Genomic DNA, 21,950 nt, shown 5'->3' on the forward strand with positions numbered 1-21,950 from the left:
ACGTACCCCAGCAGTGTGTATGTTTGCCAATTACTTACGGGTCGCAGTGCTATAATGGTGCGTAATAATGTTGAGTGCGGCGTGAAGCAACATTCATTTACTCATCCCCTCACTCTCTAGTATACGTAGATCTCTGCGTCGCCTTTTTAAAGACTACCCTGTCTTTGTCGATTTCTTGGAAACTCGGCATATTCCGCCTACCTTCGCCTCCTGAGCTTGTGACCCATTGCTGTTCTGAAGTCCGCACTCATCGTTGCTAGGCGACGTATTCAACACGAGCGTGTAGTTCACCATAGCAACCAGAGCGACGCTGAGATTTACTCTGAGCGTGAAGAGATTAAGGCAGCCAAGGAACGATAAGATGGCGAGCACGTGGCGTGCGGGCACGTGTCTATATAAACCTGTAACGACAACACAACATTAGAATACACATAACTAGACAGCAGGAATTGTTTCTGTACCTTTCTTGGAATCACGGGAATGGCCATTGAGCACTGACAGATAAGGGCTGATTTGACGTAATGGGGCCATTAGTAATGGATGGATCAAGTTTGTTTACATATGTGCAACAGTGACAAATTGCCTCAGAATTGGTTTAACTGTGGTTAACCGGAGATACAAATGGAATAAAGGAAAAACTTGCAGACGTATTCGAACGGACATATTTAATTGCATTTTCACACCACTAGACTCATTTCACAAGTTGGAAGGCAGTGACGTTTTATAGGGTTGTGTAACCCTACGTGTACATGCATACTGAAAAAAACCAGTTCGGGATCATGAATAATTTGGGGGGGGGGGGGGGGGGGGGGGTGTTGTTGTTGTGAACAAGACTGGGCAGTAGAGTATTTTGTGGACCTTCAGCACTTAATATTCACAGGGCACCTTATAAGTGCTGAAGGTCCACAAAATACCCTACTTCCCAGTCTTCACAACAACCCCCACCCCTAAAAAGTGAAACAGAAGGCTATCTGTTTTGTCCAGGACCAGTCACTTCCCACTTGAAACCGTCAGTGTGTGATTTTGCATCAAGATGTAAATATGAAAGGTAGATTATACAAGGAATTTGGTGCAACACATCGTCAGTGGATGCCCACCGTTTGCACAACCACAGTATCTTAAGCGCCATCAGTTTTATTACCGTCTTCGCCATGGTTGAGGTTTTGACATAGAGGTCCATCCATGGTATGACCAAGAATATGTAGAATATTACGTCTTGGAAAATGATAAATACCAAAATTCTTTGGAATAAGCCCATATACAGCCTCAGACCTATCCAGGCCAAAAAATCTGATCTTGTCCTTTTTTGATAAATCCAATGAAATCATATAAATTATATCATTGAATTTTCTGTCCCTTTTGACACTTATGTGATTCAGGGAAAACTTGGCAAATAAGAGGACCTTGCTTTCGAAATGTCATGCTTGCTTCCCAAGTACCAAGTTGTATGACTCCCCATTATTCTTGGTGCCTTAGGTTTGGTACATCCCAATCTTTTGACTGACATTGGGAGATTACCCGGGTTTGCTACCAGGAATACAGCCGTTCTGACAATCTGGGTATTGCAGAAGGCTGCAGTGTTGGGGAGTCTTCACATTCTCCCAAAAGATCTTGGTGGGTTTGACTAGTTTCCTGAGACAATCTAAAACTGAGTAAGACCACATTTCATCTAGACTGTTCACTCTAAACTCTAATGGGAAAATGTATGTTTCACTTGCTTATGCAGAGAATAAGAGTCTTTGTCATTTAAAGCTCCGTCTTATTTTCTTGACACTGAACGTGCGTTTTCTTTGCCTCTGTAATGCTTGTTGGAATTGTATCGGACTAAAGAATGAGCCCGGATTACGAGAGTTAAATTAATAATTGTCTAAATAATTGTCTATCCGTAGATGAATGTCCTGTGTCTGTAGCCACGATTCAACTGTGAAAAGCAAACTGAGTCTCCACATAGATACCTTGGATGAGTGAGTAATCATATCTAAAGATGATAACAAATAATCACAAAACAATCACAAAATGTGACCTAAATCGATGTAGATGTGTGAACAGATTTGTGTAAATAGAAACAAGACATGGTTCACAAACCTGGGAAAATATACCTTGTTTTGTGGGTATTTTTATTTTTTGTTAACCAAACCTTGGCTACGAACTAGGATATGACGATACATTATAAGGTTTTCCAGTTTTGCTTGAGAAGGTTTTTTTCTTGTTTGTTGGTATTTTTGACGAAAATAAATTGTCAAACGGAATATTTTCACTGAAACATTTTCTAATTAAGTAAGAAAGTGAAAATATGTCTTGAAGCCATGTTATTTCTCTCTAACCTTTCACGTGAAATTGTTTGTGGGTTCTGGTTAATCGTGATATTTTAGTGTGAAGTTATGTGCAACAGGGACATTTTTAAACCAAATATATTTATATTATGAACAATATTCTTAAACTAACAAATTGAGGTAATTCATGAAAAAAATGGTACTTTAATTACCGTCATTCCTATTTTGCTGATATTAAAGTATAAACAATTCAAAGTGCAGAGTGAATTGGATCGATATAATATTTAACCAAAATTATGCCCCCACAGTTAGGCAGTAACAGCGTTGACACATTGTCCCCTCACTGGGTTCAAAAGTTTTTTATGAGTGTATTTTATTCATGTACAGAGTCGTTCTAATTGCAACAGTTTTACAACACGTGTATTTCACTAGCTGATTCACTGAACTTTCTTAAAAAATTGCATTATGACAATCTGTACGATAATATTGACATACAGTGAATGCCGACACCTTTTTTAAAGAGAATAATGATGTTCAACCATGAGAATGTCGCTGACTTATTAATATTTTACCTAGTAAATTCTCTCCTCTCCTCTTGGATGGAAATACAATATTCGGGTCATGAAGAGAATGTCCAACAGACCAACGTTTATCATGAGGACTAACCGTTACGAGATACCTAGGATAAGAGTTTATCAGAATGTTTTCTATGTAAGCAGACTGACGATATTTTGCAAGAGATACTTTTTGTGCCACATCAAAGCTGACTTTGTCCCCTCGCTCATTGGTTACCCAATCGTTTCTGCTCTGCAGGTGATGAACGTTTTAAAATCCCCTCGGCTGGATCCCAATCCCAAAAGAACTTGGACTAACACGGTACGAACCTGTCTGTTATCATCGTTACCATGACGAGACGTTCACACACACACACACACACACACACACACACACACACACACACACACAGAGACGCACGCACGCACGTACGCACACACGCACGCACGCACACTCACACACAAAGGTTTTCAGAACAGGTGCCTGGTGAAAGGCGGTTGAATGGAAAGGCGAACGGATGTCACATCTTGAAATGACTTGATTTAAATTCAGTGGCTGTTGAAAGGGAAACGCAACCTGATTGGTTAGAATTCCTTTTTGCATCATGTTTATTATTAACAGTTAAAGTGGTTGTTCCTGTATCACAAACGTCGAAGAGAAACTGGCTATTTTGAACAGAGAAGGGTATTAACATGTGAATGGCATTTTCAGTCATATGAAAACTAGGATTTCACAACCATTTTATCAGCTGAGCATCGACCTCTACTTGGTTTGTGTGAACGGAGAGCAGCACATCATGCTGGGGACCCGTGAAGATCCGGGGTAGAATAGGTCTTTTGCAGCCCATGCTTGCCGTAAAAGGCGACTATGCTTTCCGTAAGAGGCGACTTACGGAATCGGGTAGTCAGGCTCGCTGACTTTGTTGATGCATGTCATCTATCCCAATTGCGTGGATCGATGCTCATGATGTCAATCACCGGATTGTCTGTTCAAGACTCGATTATTTACAGACCGCCGTCATATAGCTGGAATATTGCTGAGTGCGGCGTTAAACAACAAACTTAAGGCGACTATCGAATCTCTTCATAACGGCCCCGCCCTCTTTGTGACGTCATGCATGTACGTAGAAGGGACCCAATATTTGTTTGCTTTCACATTCAAGAATATGCCTGAATAAACACGTATTCTAGTCATGTTTCTATTCATTCCATAAGCATGAGGTATTTGCTATTCATCAGGTAAAGACACTGACATGCTTCGGTACAATTCAATTATCATTTTATACGCATGCATCACCGTGTTTGCCTTTCATGGCTGTGTCTAACATTTTAACATGATATTTGAGAATTAATGTTCTGTGTACCCTGTTTTTGGCAATAAATCTTACAGTACGCGCCTGGTGAATACAATAACCCGGCTTCGAGTGATATATTTTGTAGATTAAGGAGGAGGATGTCACGTGGAGGATTAGGGGCTTATTAAATGCTACGGTCGTGATTGCAGTACTGCAGATTGTGTATCAGTATATCCCTGTTCATATTGTACACGGGACATTCAAAGAAATAAAGGAATGAAGTGCATGTACGTGTGTGTGTTTGTGTTGCTGCTTGTACTAGTCCGGACTGATGCCGATTTATAGTGCTAGCTCACTGAGATACCATGCCGCAGTTTAACATGAATACCCCACTCAGACACAGTATACTCACTCCGAGCCGACCAGTCCTTGTTTTAGCCCCTTAATGCCGAGCGCCAGACAGGGTAATAACAAGTACCATCTTTTAACGTCTTTTGGTATGACGCGGCCGGGGATCGAACCCCGAAACTTCCGCTCTCCGGGCGGACGCTCTACCACTAGACCACGGAGGCGGTCCAGTTGTTCCATGAAAGGAACGTGCTGCAGACCGTTGACATGACAGTTCGTGATGTAAGTTTCAACATCGTGGCTGCCAAGATTCATCACAGTTCTACCAACCTGTAGGTCATATAATCACAGGTGACTTCCCTATTGTTAACAATAACAATAACAATCTTCGTCTGTTATTCAAATATGGCCCAAAATATGTGAGCAGCCTCCTGTTTGTTTGGAGTACAAGCGAATCCCCCCCCAAAAAATCCCTTTATGTCGAGCAATATTCACCTGGTGTCATCACTATTTGAGAGTGATTCATAAAAAAACATGATATAGTAGGAATCGGCTGAGATTTCTTATAAATGTGGAAAGGGTTTTATCGTACACCAGCTCTTATATATTTCTTAGCTATATGGGGGCACGGGTGGCCCAGTCGTCTAAGGCGCCGCGATTCGCTGTGCAGAGTTGCGTCCCTTTGGCACGCCAGAAACCTATGGTTCGAATCCCGGTTCGCCCCGATTATGTTTCTAGGTTTGTCAGCATCATACCCGTGCTCGTGGGTTTCACCGAAGTGGTAAACGTCTGAGACCTGCATCACTTCGGGCTTTCCTCTCACATTAAGCTGACACGCCGTGATATAAGTGGAATATTGTAAAAAGTGGCGTAAAACCCAACTCACTCACTCACTCACACTATTAATATGTGTTTCTACATTCAAACGCGCGTTTATTTTTGTCTTTACATATGCCTGTTCTGAAACCTCTTTGTAAAACGTGAATACTTCCAGTTCTGTGAGAAACACAATTAATAATCTCCGATAAGAAGCAAAGGAGGATGTCCATTATAATTCAGATGGGTCATTATCAATTGCATCCAGAGAAAGTAACTCCAACTATTGTAAGTTACTTAGACTTATTGTGAAGGATTCTGGTACCACAGCAATTATGTCCCTTTGGGTTTTGATGTTTCAAGTGCGCCAACAGAATCGGAAAAGTCTGAACCATTGAATACCTATTTTAGTCCAGTTAAAAGTATCGATGACTTAGCCCTGTGTTACCTGAAACATGCAACATATGATGGTGAACTGAACGATTTTCATGTTGAACAAGCGAAATAATCGATTTAATAAAGTCATTTCCGGTAAACAGCGCTAGTTGTCCAGACCTAATTAATGATCGTTTATTGAAACATATTGTCCATTCTATAGCCACTCCATAGTTTGTCTTTGTTCAAGGGTCTTGTCCATAAGATGGTGCAAGATGTATGCACATTAGCATGCGATCATGTATAAAACAGGTGCTCGACTTATTTGACTTTAAATATGTTGAAAGTCCCAAAAGCAACGCGTGAAATGTGTTACGATCCCACTACGATCCCAAAAATCTAGCATGTTTAGTGTGGAATCTAGTTAAAACTGTCTGGTTCGGAATATAGTTAATAGTGGCTAGTGTGGAATCCAGGTAATAGTGGCTAGTGTGGAAACTAGTTAATAGTGGCTAGTGTGGTGACATCTAGTTAATAGTGGCTAGTGTGGTGACATCTAGTTAATAGTGGCTAGTGTGGAATATAGTTAATAGTGTCAAGTGTGGAATATAGTTAATATTAGCGAGTGTGGAATCTAGTTAATAGTGGCTAGTTCGGAATCTAGTCAATAGTGGCTAGTGTGAAATCTAATTAATAGTGGCTAGTGTGGAATATAGTTAATAGTGGCTTGTTCGGAATATAGTTGGTAGTGGCAAGCGTGGAATCTAGTTAATAGTGGCTCGTGTGGAATATAGTTAAAAAGTGGCTAGTGTGGAATATAGCTAATAGTGGCTATAGTGAAATATAGTTAATAATGGCTAGTGTGGAATCTAGTAAATAGCGGCTAGTATGGAATGTAGTAAATAGTGGCTAGTGTGGAATATGGCTTATAGTGACATTCCTTAGTCACCCCTTCTCATTTGCGTGTCAACACGAGGTACTTACATTTACAGAGACCTTCTGCCGTTACAATTGTTATGTAAATATCACGAATAGTCTTGAGGAAACATTTTCGTTGTGCTAAGTATGTCATCAAGCATTAGTCAGAAGAGTCGACAGTTGTGGGATACCATTTAATTCTTTCAGTGATCAAACACATATTATTACTTTGACAATATCAAAACACAAACACATTTGAATATTAAATACTTGATTCTCTGAAGATTATATAATAATAATTTCTTTTGATAAATACAGTAGCATGCAAGAGTCGTGTATTGTAGAGATGCACTTATGTGAACTGACATGTTATTACTTGAAATCACTTGGTGTTGTGGTTGTCCAATTGTAATCATGGCAGAGCAAGATATACCAGGTAAACGGCAAACATGTCAATCATAAGTTTATATATAATGTGGTTTAAACATGTTGAGTATGAGTGAGTGAGTATGTTTTTTTCCGCTGCTTTCATCACTCTTCCAGCAATATCACTGCAGCGGACACAAGAAATGGGCTTCACATCAGTAATCATCAATATATGATTTTAGAAACGCTGTACTAAGGGCAGTTTGACAGAATATTTATTTATAAGATATATCGTATCCAGATAATGTTGATGACACCTATAACATTAGTGGAGTAGCTATAACTGACGTACAGGCACAAGCAGGTTACTTGTATTCGCATTTAGTCAGCCACATCGGTGTAGATATTGATTTATACAAATTTGAAAATATAAACGGTTTGGTAACCGAAAACAAAAATAAACAAATACAATTCAAAATCTTCACAGTATATTTCCATGTGTTATATATTTACAAAAAATTAGTATCAAGACCAGATATATAGGTGACAGATGTGGAGTGTCGGAGTCAATACAACATTATTTGTTTTACTGCCAAACTGTCCTTCCATTTGGGGTCAGTTTTTTTAAAAGGATAAAAGTGAATATTAATGATACAGTATCATTTGGAGTGAAAAGGTGGGTGTCCACCGACGAAACGATACCCAATTAAGAATTGACCTTCACTTTGCATGAGTTCATTGGAGTATGAACCTTCATACAATGTTTGGCCCTCACTCTATGAAGGTTCATACTCCAATGAACTCACACAAAGTGAAAGTCAATTCCTATCATTTTTTATCACAATTTCTTACCTCAAAGGATGTAGGCCAAGATCTAAACACAATTTTATTTAGTACGTGTGACTTCATGTTTACACTGACAGCCAAACAACAACCAGCTATATCGCGGAATAAAATAGTTCCCCAAAAAGAGAGGTGACATGAGCGAATGGATGCAGAACTTGCTCTTCAGAAACATCTTACGCAACACGTGTTCATATAATGTCCCCATAAGATGAGAAAGGTCTGTAATGAACTACCTCATTATGTCAGTCACAATGACAGCGCATCGTAATACATTTACATCAAGTACAAGACGTCAAAATGGCCGACACGATAAACGTGACGGGAGGATTTCCGAAGTTGTTAATGAACCTGTGGCGGTTACATGTGTTAGTCATCATTGATCAACTGACCGATTATTAAAAGGTGATTAAAGATGCGTCAAACAGACACCAAGGTAAATTCGTAGATTGATTGAGACGGTCACTGTCAGCCTAGACACAGATCGAATCGATACTGACGATAGTTTGGATGTGCATTTTTTCGTTTGTTCATTAGGATGGGCCGTAGCGAGGAAATTCGTGAACAATCATGCAGTCAAGCTCTCTTACGTTTCTCAATGTATACTGAAATGCTGAGACCAAGATTAAAGGTTCTAAATGTTCAGAAATAATGCTTATGTATGAATTCCGAGGGGTTTCCCCAGGAATGTGGAAGTAGTCCGTCAGTGTTTACGTCATTTCAAGAACACGGGGCTCGTTGCAAGCCACGAATTGCTTAGAGAAAGCAAATTCATCGCTCAACCCGGGGTCTGCAACAGTTCGAAGCCCTTGCGCACTCTTCCAAAATGGCGGCACAACTACCGCTTGATTGCCTTGACGTTTGTTTGTTTGTTGTTTACGCCGCTAGCAGCAATCTTCCAGCTATATGATGGCGGTTTGTAAATAATCGAGTATGGACCAGACAATCCAGTGATTGACATCATGAGCATCTATCCACGTAATTGGGATACGATGACATGCATCAACCAAGTCAGCGAGCCTGACCATCCGCATAATGAAGAACGTTAAAGAAGAGGCTCGATGACGAGCTGATGAAGTTTATGAATACTTTGAACACGTGGAGCAGACTGAGGATGAATGGGTGTTAGCTGCCTTTGCTCATTTTCTCGTTGATCCAGTCAAGAATTCCTTGTTCCGCTGTCAAAGTAAGCCGCCATTTTGGTTTGAGAACGAAGCGACCTCAGTCAGCGATTGTTTCGCTTGCAAGCGGCTGAAAGTTAGCGCACTGTTGTAAGGCGAATCGCTGTACATCGCTTACAAGCGATTGGCGCTTTGCAACGCACCCCTGGACTCGTGAAAAACGTATGAACGTCAAATTGTGTCGTTCATACACTTATGAACGTCAATTTCGCGGTCATGTTCTTGAAAATTCTTGAAAAGATCTGTACATTTAGTAACTATGTTTAGGAGCTAGAGATCCATGTACAAATTATGAACAAACATCAGAAAATGGACGATGTAAAGTTAGGGCGAATATCAGAAGCCCTAACTAAAACAAGCAAAAAATGTCAAAATTAACCAAAGCGCTGCAATGCGACAACGCGCCATTTGTCGCATTGTCGCTATTTGCATAACAGTTTTTTTTATTTTACCAAAGGGCGACAATGCGACAAGGTCAAAATATGTCTCACTGTCGCCCCATTAAAAAATATGTAAAAAAGCGTCATAGCTCCATGTATGTTTGTCAGGTATGTTGCTTTTGTTGGTGTAAATGTAAAGTTAGCATAGCTGCTTCTGTTCAGTCTGCAACTAAAACACACAGTGACCACGATGGAAGGAAACGGGAAAATTACCCTGAAAAACTATGCTTTCGTCCGTTAGATACGTTTTGAAACACACTCGTAATTAAAACGGTATCTAACGGGGACTCATTTAGTAATCTATATTTATCATGACATTATGCAACCACACAGCATTCTAGGTAGACATGTTTAAATGCTTTATTTATAAATATTTATAGTTACTATTTTTAGAAACTACCAGTTTATGCTGATAAAAACTGCTCCAAAGCATGCGCATGATATATTGTTCAGCTTAGGGTTAAAGCTATCCGACCTTCAGGTGTTAAACGTGGTGAACTTGGGTTCACGTGCGCGTCACGTCTAGACGGTGTGTTTGCTGAGCATGTCTGTCACATTCCTACTCATACAGCGTTGTTCTCTTTCTGTTTCTACAGATGGTTTCGCCGTTGTTTACTCCGAGCCACATGGTGCATAGCACTGTGATGGTGTGGGTGTTTGTAGGCCAGGTCAGGTCATGCCGGAAGTGAGCAACAACCATTCTTGTCGTTTGCGGTGATCTAGATAAGCTTGTAATTTTATATCATATCTATCTGCCCTCTATGTCCAAGGTTTGTTTCCTTGCCTTAAGTTGCATTAACATCTTGAAGATTCCTAAAAAAAGAGACTGGAATTTAGACTATTGTCTCTTCGAATGTTGTGTTTTGAATAATGGGCCAAACTTCGCCCATGGGCAGGCCCATGGGCAGGCCCATGGGCGAGATGGTGTAAATATTGAGTTTTTGAACTTCTTTTTTTTCATTTTTTCTTCCTTAGTATGTTGCCATGAAAACAGCATGCTTATTTTTGTAAATACCTTTGACCGAGACTGGGAAAAGACCGTAGAGTTTCTGGACTTTTGGGTTTCCAGAATTAAAATGGGACGTGTTAATTACTTCCATTATATTTTTTAATAATAGATTAAATTGGAATCCCAAGACTATTCACTAGATATTTAAATGTCCTTTGTAAATCTTCGCTGGAAAAGAAACATCAGTTTATAATGATCATATTATTTTTTACACATTCCTGAGATTTTGTTTGACAAAAGCTTGTTTAGACACACGTTTATTTCTGAGTGACTCTGTGTATTCTTTTTTTGGCAATAATAGTTTTGTTTTAATTTAAAACACTTTTTTACTTATTTGAACTCGTGATATTTTCTCTCCATATTATGTTAGCTAGGAAATATATACAAGTAAAGTGAAACGTAGATGTATTTTTAGATTAAATGCTGAAATTATTTGTAGTACAAATTATGAATTATGAATGTTTGCATACTATTGTGATGTTTCCTTTCTACCTTTTAAATTATCGTTTACCTATGATGTTGTATATTTCCTACAACTTAAACCTTGGAGAGATACTCACACTCATCACACTCAGTGTCACTGGTGTGGTCATCTGGTCAGAATACACCCCTACTCTAATAGGCTGTGACAGGTACTTGCCGTCCGCAGGGCAGAGTTATGCTGTAGGAGAGATAAGACTGGGGTATCAGATGACGTGATTGGGCCCCTTCCTTTTGGAAATGCACTTGAGTATGATGCGGCAATTTAATCTCCCATTCGGCTTATTCCGGGACCCCACGATTATTCATTACCCGTCACATTATCCCTGCTAGGATATACTTAACCAAACGAACAGTACAATTACCTGTCGGCGCGACTACATGTATCACGTCAGAATATTAACGGCACAATTACAGGGCAGACGCGACTACATGTAACACGTCAGAATATTAACGGCACAATCACAGGGCAGACGCGACTACATGTAACACGTCAGAATATTAACGGCACAATTACAGGGCAGACGCGACTACATGTAATACGTCAGAATATTAACGGCACAATCACAGGGCAGACGCGACTACATGTAACACGTCAGAATATTAACGGCACAATTACAGGGCAGACGCGACTACATGTAATACGTCAGAATATTAACGGCACAATTACAGGGCAGACGCGACTACATGTAACACGTCAGAATATTAACGGCACAATTACAGGGCCGGCGCGACTAGATGTAACACGTCAGAATATTAACGGCACAATTACAGGGCAGACGCGACTACATGTAACACGTCAGAATATTAACGGCACAATCACAGGGCAGATGCGACTACATGTAACACGTCAGAATATTAACGGCACAATTACAGGGCAGACGCGACTACATGTAACACGTCAGAATATTAACGGCACAATTACAGGGCCGGCGCGACTAGATGTAACACGTCAGAATATTAACGGCACAATTACAGGGCAGACGCGACTAGATGTAACACGTCAGAATATTAACGGCACAATCACAGGGCAGACGCGACTACATGTAACACGTCCGAATATTAACGGCACAATTACAGGGCCGGCGCGACTACATGTAACACGTCAGAATATTAACGGCACAATTACAGGGCCGGCGCGACTAGATGTAACACGTCAGAATATTAACGGCACAATTACAGGGCCGGCGCGACTAGATGTAACACGTCAGAATATTAACGGCACAATTACAGGGCAGACGCGACTACATGTAACACGTCCGAATATTAACGACACAATTACAGGGCAGATGCGACTACATGTAACACGTCAGAATATTGACGGCACAATAACAGGGCCGGCGACATGTAACACGTCAGGATATTAACGGCACAATTACCTGCCGGTGCGACTACACGTAACGCGTCAGTGAGGAGTTAAACAACCAACAAACAAACGTAAGCAGGAGCAGTCAGCTTGAGTGAGGGTATTCAATGCGGTATCGGTTCCTACTGCACGGTATGTCACGTTGTTCGAATGGTAAGGCCGCATCACAGGGCTATACGGTAAACCGTATCAACAATAACAGTAGTTTCAGGATTACGAAGGGTATCTAACCAGACAGTGAGGCATCGTCTTGCTTAGGCATGTGTTATAGCCAGGCGGCCTGAAACAGATCCAACAACATCGTGTACTGCGACGTCAGTGGTGTCAAGCATGACGTAACCAGCGATGGAGGCCTGGAAGCGACGAGTAAAGATTTACGTTGCATGGGGTTGAAGGAAGAACCAGGGTAGACGGAAAGTTGCTTTGTAAACGTCTTTTTGTATCTCCCCATGCGGTCCCTGTTATAATGTCATTAAATTGTGATTGTCACCTCCCATCAGTGTGTTTGTCCATAGACCTTTGAGCCTATTTACGGCATCCAGACTCACTGGGATTGTGTAATGTGTTATTCATCAAAATGCTGATAGATTTATAGAGTTCGTGATTTGAATTTATAAAGATATATATTATAATGGAACTCACACGAGTAAAATAATATCTATGTACATAATAATCCATTCATCAATATCCCAGGACTTAGTTCCAGTATTCAACCGACAACCGAGCATTTGGCACTGGATACTTCAAACATCCACCATAAGGGACCTGTATCAGTTTCAACATTCAACCATTCAAACATCGACCACCAGGCACATGTATCAGTTTCAGCATTTAACCATTCAAACATCGACCACCAGGCACATGTGTCCGTTTCAACATTCAACCATTCAAACATCGACCACCAGGCACCTGTATCAGTTTTAACATTCAACCATTCAAACATCGACCACCAGGCACCTGTATCAGTTTCAACATTCAACTATTCAAACATCGACCACCAGGCACATGTGTCCGTTTCAACATTCAACCATTCAAACATCGACCATCAGGCACCTGTATCAGTTTTAACATTCAACTATTCAAACATCGACCATCAGGCACCTGTATCAGTTTCAACATTCAACCATTCAAACATCGACAATCAGGCACCTGTGTCAGTTTCAACATTCAACTATTCAAACATCGACCATCAGGCACCTGTATCAGTTTCAACATTCAACCATTCAAACATCGACCATCAGGCACCTGTATCAGTTTTAACCTTCAACCATTCAAACATCGACCATCAGGCACCTGTATCAGTTTCAACATTCAACCATTCAAACATCGACCATCAGGCACCTGTATCAGTTTCAACATTCAACCATTCAAACATCGACCATCAGGCACCTGTATCAGTTTCAACATTCAATCATTCAAACATCGACCACCAGGCACATGTGCCCGTTTCAACATTCAACTATTCAAACATCGACAATCAGGGACCTGTATCAGTTTCAACATTCAACCATTGAAACATCGACCATCAGGCACCTGTATCAGTTTTAACATTCAACCATTCAAACATCGACCACCAGGCACATGTATCAGTTTCAACATTTAACCATTCAAACATCGACCATCAGGCACCTGTATCAGTTTCAACATTCAATCATTCAAACATCGACCACCAGGCACATGTGTCCGTTTCAACATTCAACCATTCAAACATCGACCATCAGGCACCTGTATCAATTTCAACATTCAATCATTCAAACATCGACCACCAGGCACATGTGTCCGTTTCAACATTCAACCATTCAAACATCGACCATCAGGCACCTGTATCAGTTTTAACATTCAACCATTCAAACATCTACAATCAGGCACATGTATCAGTTTCAACATTCAACCATTATAACATCGACAATCAGGCACCTATATCAGTTTCAACATTCAACCATTCAAACATCGACCACCAGGCACATGTATCAGTTTCAACATTTAACGATTCAAACATCGACAATCAGGCACATGTATCAGTTTCAACATTTAACCATTCAAACATCGACCACCAGGCGCATGTATCAGTTTCAACATTCAACCAATCAAACATCGACCATTAGGCGCATGTATCAGTTTCAACATTTAACCATTCAAACATCGACCATCGGCCAAATGTATCAGTTTCAACATTCAACCATTCAAACATCGACCATCAGGCACATGTATCAGTTTCAACATTCAATCATTCAAACATCGACCATCAGGCGCATGTATCAGTTTTAACATTCAATCATTTAAACATCGACCATCAGGCACATGTGTCCGTTTCAGCATTCAACCATCGACCATCAGGCACCTGTATCAGTTTCAGCATTCAACCATTCAAACATCGACCATCAGGCACCTGTATCAGTTGTAACATTGAGTCATTCAAACATCGACCATCGGGCACATGTATCAGTTTCAGCATTCAACCACTCAAACATCGACCACCAGGCACCTGTATCAGTTTCAACATTCAACCATTCAAACATTTAAACATCGAGCATCAGGCACGCGTATCAGCTTCAATATCCTCTGATTCAATTGAAATATAATAAAGAATACAAATAGTAATGTTTGAAAATATGTATCATTGTGAATTCCAGTGATTTGTTATCTGCCACCGGATACATTTATCAAGCATTTGTCTCGATTCAAACTAAGTAAAAGTACTAAGTAAAATATATATTTTAGTTATCAGGCATATATATTTAATGTATATGCACACTATTTATAGGAATAGCATCTCTAGGCACGCTATATTATGTAGGCACCCAATCTCTTGACACAACACCTATAATCCCGCCATATGATGTATGTACACCATCTGTTGACACAACACCTATATTCCCGAAATATAATCATGTATTTAACCATCTGTTGACACATCACCTATATTCCGTCATATTATGTATGTACACCATCTGTTGACATAACACCTATGTTCCCGAAATATAATGTATTTAACCATCTGTTGACACAACACCGATATTCCCGCCATATTATGTATGTACACCATCTGTAGACATAACACCTATATTCCCGAAATATAATATATTTAACCATCTGTTGACATAACACCTATATTACCGAAATATAATCATGTATTTAACCATCTGTTGACACAACACCTATAATCCCGCCATATGATGTATGTACACCATCTGTTGACACAACACCTATATTCCCGAAATATAATCATGTATTTAACCATCTGTTGACACATCACCTATATTCCGTCATATTATGTATGTACACCATCTGTTGACATAACACCTATGTTCCCGAAATATAATGTATTTAACCATCTGTTGACACAACACCGATATTCCCGCCATATTATGTATGTACACCATCTGTAGACATAACACCTATATTCCCGAAATATAATGTATTTAACCATCTGTTGACATAACACCTATATTACCGAAATATAATCATGTATTTAACCATCTGTTGACATAACACCTATATTCCCGCCATATGAAGTATGTACACCATCTGTTGAAACAACACCTATATTCCCGTCATATTATGTATGTACACCATCTGTTGACATAACACCTATATTCCCGAAATATAATCATGTATTTAACCATCTGTTGACACAACACCTATATTCCCGCCATATGATGTATGTACACCATCTGTTGACATAACACCTATATTCCCGCCATATCATGTATGTACACCATCTGTTGACACAACACCTATATTCCCGCCATATTATGTATTTAACCATCTGTTGACATAACACCTATATTCCCGAAATATAACGTATTTAACCATCTGTTGACACAACACCTATATTCCCGCCATATCATGTATGTACACCATCTGTTGACATAACACCTATATTCCCGTCATATTATGTATTTAACCATCTGTTGACACAACACCTATATTCCCGCCATATCATGTATATACACCATCTGTTGACATAACACCTATATTCCCGCCATATTATGTATTTAACCATCTGTTGACATAACACCTATATTCCCGAAATATAACGTATTTAACCATCTGTTGACACAACACCTATATTCCCGCCATATCATGTATGTACACCATCTGTTGACATAACACCTATATTCCCGTCATATTATGTATTTAACCATCTGTTGACACAACACCTATATTCCCGCCATATCATGTATATACACCATCTGTTGACACAACACCTATATTCCCGCCATATTATGTATTTAACCATCTGTTGAAACAACACCTATATTCCCGCCATATGATGTATATACACCATCTGTTGACATAACACCTATATTCCCGAAATATAATGTATTTAACCATCTGTTGACACAACACCTATATTCCCGCCATATCATGTATGTACACCATCTGTTGACATAACACCTATATTCCCGCCATATTATGTATTTAACCATCTGTTGACACAACACCTATATTCCCGCCATATCATGTATGTACACCATCTGTTGACATAACACCTATATTCCCGCCATATAATGTACATACACCATCTGTTGACATAACACCTATATTCCCGCCATATAATGTATTTAACCATCTGTTGTCACAACACCTATATTCCCGAAATATAACGTATTTAACCATCTGTTGACATAACACCTATATTCCCGCCATATCATGTATGTACACCATCTGTTGACATAACACCTATATTCCCGCCATATTATGTATGCACACCATCTGTTGACACAACACCTATATTCCCGCCATATTATGTAGGCACACTATCTATATGCATGCCTATATACAATAATAAACATGACTCGAATCTTCGATCTCCTTCTATATGCCCAGGACAGAGTTAGCTATCACGTGATAATGTATTTAACCATCTGTTGACATAACACCTATATTCCCGCCATATTATGTAGGCACACTATCTATATGCATGCCTATATACAATAATAAACATGACTCGAATCTTTGATCTCCTTCTAAATGCCCAGGACAGAGTTAGCTATCACGAAGCAACTGATGATAGATAAAGAACACATGTCAACAAACTGATTCCGTTAATTACCCGTGCTGTCCCCTCCACGCTGTGACATTGCCATGATATATGTACAGCTGTGGCTGACGATAAACTTCAAAAACAGAATGCTCTCGCAAATGATTTGATGAATCTAATAGCAGACACACCATTTGTATTGCGAAAATATATGTACATGCAAAACGATACAAATGTATAACAAACCCATACTACATATTTTACAAATGACATCCATATCTTGACATCAGGCATACCTACAGCACATAGGTCAGTTCCTGGGATGCACAAAGAAAGATAAAGGAAACTAGGTCCATCGAGTACTCGAAGAAACATCACCAGTTTCATGACCCTGAGACAGTTTCACTAAATGGAGCTACAGCTATTCGAACTTCTAGGATTTCTTTTAAAAGCGGATGATGCTACAACTGATATTTCATGGTACGTTTGAAGTATGATGCTATGAAGTATGATGATATGTTGAAACTGGTGGGTGGGGGGGGGGGGGGGGGGGGGGGGGGGGGGGATGTAGCCCAGTGGCAGGTGGTTCGCTCGTCTCACCTGACCCAGGTTTCATCTCCACATCGGTACAATGCGTGAAGCTATTTCTTCGTGTAATATTGTTGGAAAATTGTTAAAGCAACGAAACCCAAAATTCATTTAGTTTTGTTTCTTTATTTGAACGTATACATCTTTAAATTCCCTAAATTCGGTATAACGTACGAACACTTTCGGAAAGGTTAATAAGGCCTGTAATATGGTAAATTCAACAAGAAAATCTTACCTGTGCCTGCAAACGCTGGCCTTAGGTTATCATTCCCGTTGGGTGGAGTCTCTCCGAAGTCGGAGTGTGAGATCTCCAACATGCATTCTGACTGATTCGTATTGATGAGTCCCTCCTCCTCCTCCTCCTCCTCCTCCTCCTCCTCCTCCTCCTCCTCCTCTTCCTCCTCCTCCTCCTCGCCATCACCATTTTCATCATCATCAAATCGTTTATTTGTCTCAGGTTCTGGTAAGTACGTTTCACTGCCCCGAGTCCAGTCAGCCGCCCCTCCTACCTTCAACGCCCGAAACCCCCCTTCTTCCCCCTCAAGCAGCTCCGTGGCGACTCCCCCCGCGCCACCCCCTTCCTCACTCCCACTCAGCGACGTCTTGTCTGGCATTACTGCTGTATACCACACACCATCGCAATGTCAACAGTGGCTTGATGTCAATTCTTCAAAACGATGCACGAATGGAGCCACCATGTGATATCACTGTCAATTTCAAAAGACACAAATTTGGATATGACTTGCCCAGTGTGAGGACTGCTCTCACCTGTGAGTTTCACGCTCTGAGAGACTTGTAGAAAGTTGTCTCTACGCGAACCAACGCTAAACACACGTCCAACAGTCCCATCTCGCCAAGAGCTACAGCTGAACCAAGGAAAGATGAGCGACCATGACCAGAATATGAGGTTGCGTCTGTGTATACACAGCTCAACCAACGTCAGCCGGCATGGAAGCGTGAAACGACTTCGAGACATAATGTGTATCACATGTTATATATTATATGCGATATTATCTGTTATGCGTCGATAGTGAATGAGTTCGGTTTAACGACGCTTTTAACATTATTCCAGTTACATCAGCTCAATGGGGGAGGAATGCCCGAAGTGATGCAGGTCTCAGACGTTTACCACTTCGGTGAAACCCGCGAGCACGGGTATGGTGCTGACAAACCTAGAAACATAATCGGGGCGAACCGGGATTCGAACTCACAATCATAGGTCTCTGGCATGAGCGAAGGACGCAACTCTGCACAGCGAATTGCGGCGCCTTAGACGACTGGGCCACCCCTGCACCCAGTGTTAACAAGGGATTCATTTGGGGGGCGGGGGGTGGGGGGTGGGGTATTTGTATTGTAATTAGCACTGCGATATTATTAAGAGAACTTTCCACAATGCCTATATTGACATGATGACAAAATTTGTAATTTATTTGTTTCGAGTCTGGACCAGACAATCCAGTGATTGATATAAAGAACAACGATGCACGCAGTCGGGGTGAGATAACACGCAGTCCTTAAGTCTCTGAGTCTGACCACCGATCGATTTAGTCGCCTTTAACGGCTTGCACTTGTCGGGCAGCCCAATTCGTTGTGCAGAGTTGCGTCCCTTGGGCACGCCAGAAACCTATAATCGTTGGTTCGAATTATCTTTCTAGGTTTGTCAGTCCTATACCCGTGCTCCTGGAAAACGTCGAAAGACGGCATCACTTCGGGCTTTCCTTCTGCATCAACCTGACACGCGGTGATATTTGGAATACTGTTCAAAGCGGCCTTAAACCAAACCCACTCACTCACTGCTGATGGTCTGGTTTATGTTATTTTCTAAGGCAGTGGAAGAACGAGTGAGTGAAGTGGGCATGGGCGGATACAGAGGGGGGTGCGGGGGTGCGCCCCCCCCCCCCTTTTATTTCGAAAAAAAATATTTATTTCTGTATAAATCACCACCAAAGACAATATATAGATCTTAGTTGTGCATCCCCCCTTTTAAAAAAAAGCTGTATCCGCCTCTGGTGGGTGTTACTTCGCGTTTCACAATTTTCCAGCAATGTCAGGACGGGTGACACCACAAATGGGCTTCGCAGATTGCACCTTTGTAGGGCATAGAACCGCGCATTTCGGCTTGACGAGCGGACGTGTTAACCATCTCGCTACCCCATCACCCGATGTGTGACACAAGGCAGGCTACGTCATACCTGTACACAGTTGATAACAACGTCTGTGCAATGGGCTTATAGATAACATGTGGACTAATAACTGCCCCGGACACGTACACATGTACCGTGGAAATGTGCCAAACAGCGGTCAGGATAGCGTAAATCTATGCTGGCCGAGATGGGACATCGCTTTCTCGCCCTCAATTACGGCTGCGAGAGAGCGATACCACGAGACGAGAGAGCATTAGCACAAGCCCAGAAAGCGATACCACGGGACGAGAAGTAATAACACGAGACGAGAAAGCGATAGAGCGAGAAAGTAATCGATCGAGAAAGCGATAGAGATAGAAAGCGAAAAAGGAATAGAACGAGGCGAGAAAGCGAGAACCCGATGGTGCGAGAAAGTGATAGAACAATACGAGAAAGCGATGTTTCCCATACTACCGTACATTAAAAAGGTTTTTGCTGATATTCAGTGATCCATTCCTATAATTTTCACCGCTATTTTGTTTGGTGGCAGAGAGGGACATCGCTCTCTCGCCTTCAATTATTGCCACCAGAAGGCGATAAAGCGATAGCACGATACGAGATAGCGATAGCATGAGACGAGAATATTTACTGGGGCAAGAATATTTTATCCAGTCACATTTCAAATTATACCTATAAAGGGATAATTTAACTGTAGAGATGTAGGTGATTTGAAAAAATCCACGGATTTCTGATTGGTTTATTGCCATATCAAGGAGTTTTATGTGACAATCACGCCGAATGACAATACGCTCTAAATAAATCAGATTAAAATCAAAATATATACTTTTCAAAAGAAGTTAAAGAACACCCGATTCTTTCATATGACTATGGTTTATCAGCTGTGGCTGATTGTATTGCAAAACACATTTTTATAATTGCTGGCGTTCATACACTTGTTTTGAGTTGTATACAATGTTAAGCTATTGTCCATAAATATTCGTTTTGACATTTGATTTATGATCAACTTGTATTGTGTCGCGTGTCTGCGTAAAATGTAATTGAATAATTTATGGTCCCATTTAGGAGTTTAATAAGACTATCAAGCCGTCAGTGCGTGGCGGGTCATGGCAATAATCTAAATACTAATGTGAGACACACTAATTTTAGTATAGGAATATTCATAGTTATGTAACAATTCCCTATGTATTAGACTGTATGGTTGTTATCAGTTGTGCCTTCTGATGTGAGTTGGGGCCCCGGACACGTACACATGTACCGTGGAAATGTGCCAAACAGCGGTCAGGATAGCGTAAATCTATGCTGGCCGAGATGGGACATCGCTTTCTCGCCCTCAATTACGGCTGCGAGAGAGCGATACCACGAGACGAGAGAGCATTAGCACAAGCCCAGAAAGCGATACCACGGGACGAGAAGTAATAACACGAGACGAGAAAGCGATAGAGCGAGAAAGTAATCGATCGAGAAAGCGATAGAGGGAGAAAGCGAAAAAGGAATAGAACGAGGCGAGAAAGCGAGAACCCGATGGTGCGAGAAAGTGATAGAACAATACGAGAAAGCGATGTTTCCCATACTACCGTACATTAAAAAGGTTTTTGCTGATATTCAGTGATCCATTCCTATAATTTTCACCGCTATTTTGTTTGGTGGCAGAGAGGGACATCGCTCTCTCGCCTTCAATTATTGCCACCAGAAGGCGATAAAGCGATAGCACGATACGAGATAGCGATAGCATGAGACGAGAATATTTACTGGGGCAAGAATATTTTATCCAGTCACATTTCAAATTATACCTATAAAGGGATAATTTAACTGTAGAGATGTAGGTGATTTGAAAAAATCCACGGATTTCTGATTGGTTTATTGCCATATCAAGGAGTTTTATGTGACAATCACGCCGAATGACAATACGCTCTAAATAAATCAGATTAAAATCAAAATATATACTTTTCAAAAGAAGTTAAAGAACA

At 40.7% G+C, this 21,950-nt stretch overlaps 1 protein-coding gene across 1 annotated transcript in view; it reads right to left on the bottom strand.

The window, feature by feature from the left end:
• The window catches only part of LOC124149495 (sialin-like), a 36,005-nt gene extending 17,807 nt beyond the window's left edge, over positions 1 to 18,198 (bottom strand). Inside the window, exons 1-2 of the mRNA XM_046521121.2 lie at positions 18,075 to 18,198; positions 202 to 401 (exon numbers count right to left, since the gene is read on the bottom strand). Of these exons, the coding sequence (XP_046377077.1) occupies positions 202 to 401; positions 18,075 to 18,156 (282 nt within the window). The 5' untranslated portion in view covers positions 18,157 to 18,198. The remainder of the gene's footprint in view (positions 1 to 201; positions 402 to 18,074) is intronic.
• Between the last annotated feature and the right edge of the window lie 3,752 nt (positions 18,199 to 21,950).

Source organism: Haliotis rufescens, unplaced genomic scaffold, assembly GCF_023055435.1.
Source record: "Haliotis rufescens isolate VD_foot unplaced genomic scaffold, xgHalRufe1.0.p SCAF_1, whole genome shotgun sequence".
NCBI classification, from domain to species: domain Eukaryota; kingdom Metazoa; phylum Mollusca; class Gastropoda; order Lepetellida; family Haliotidae; genus Haliotis; species Haliotis rufescens.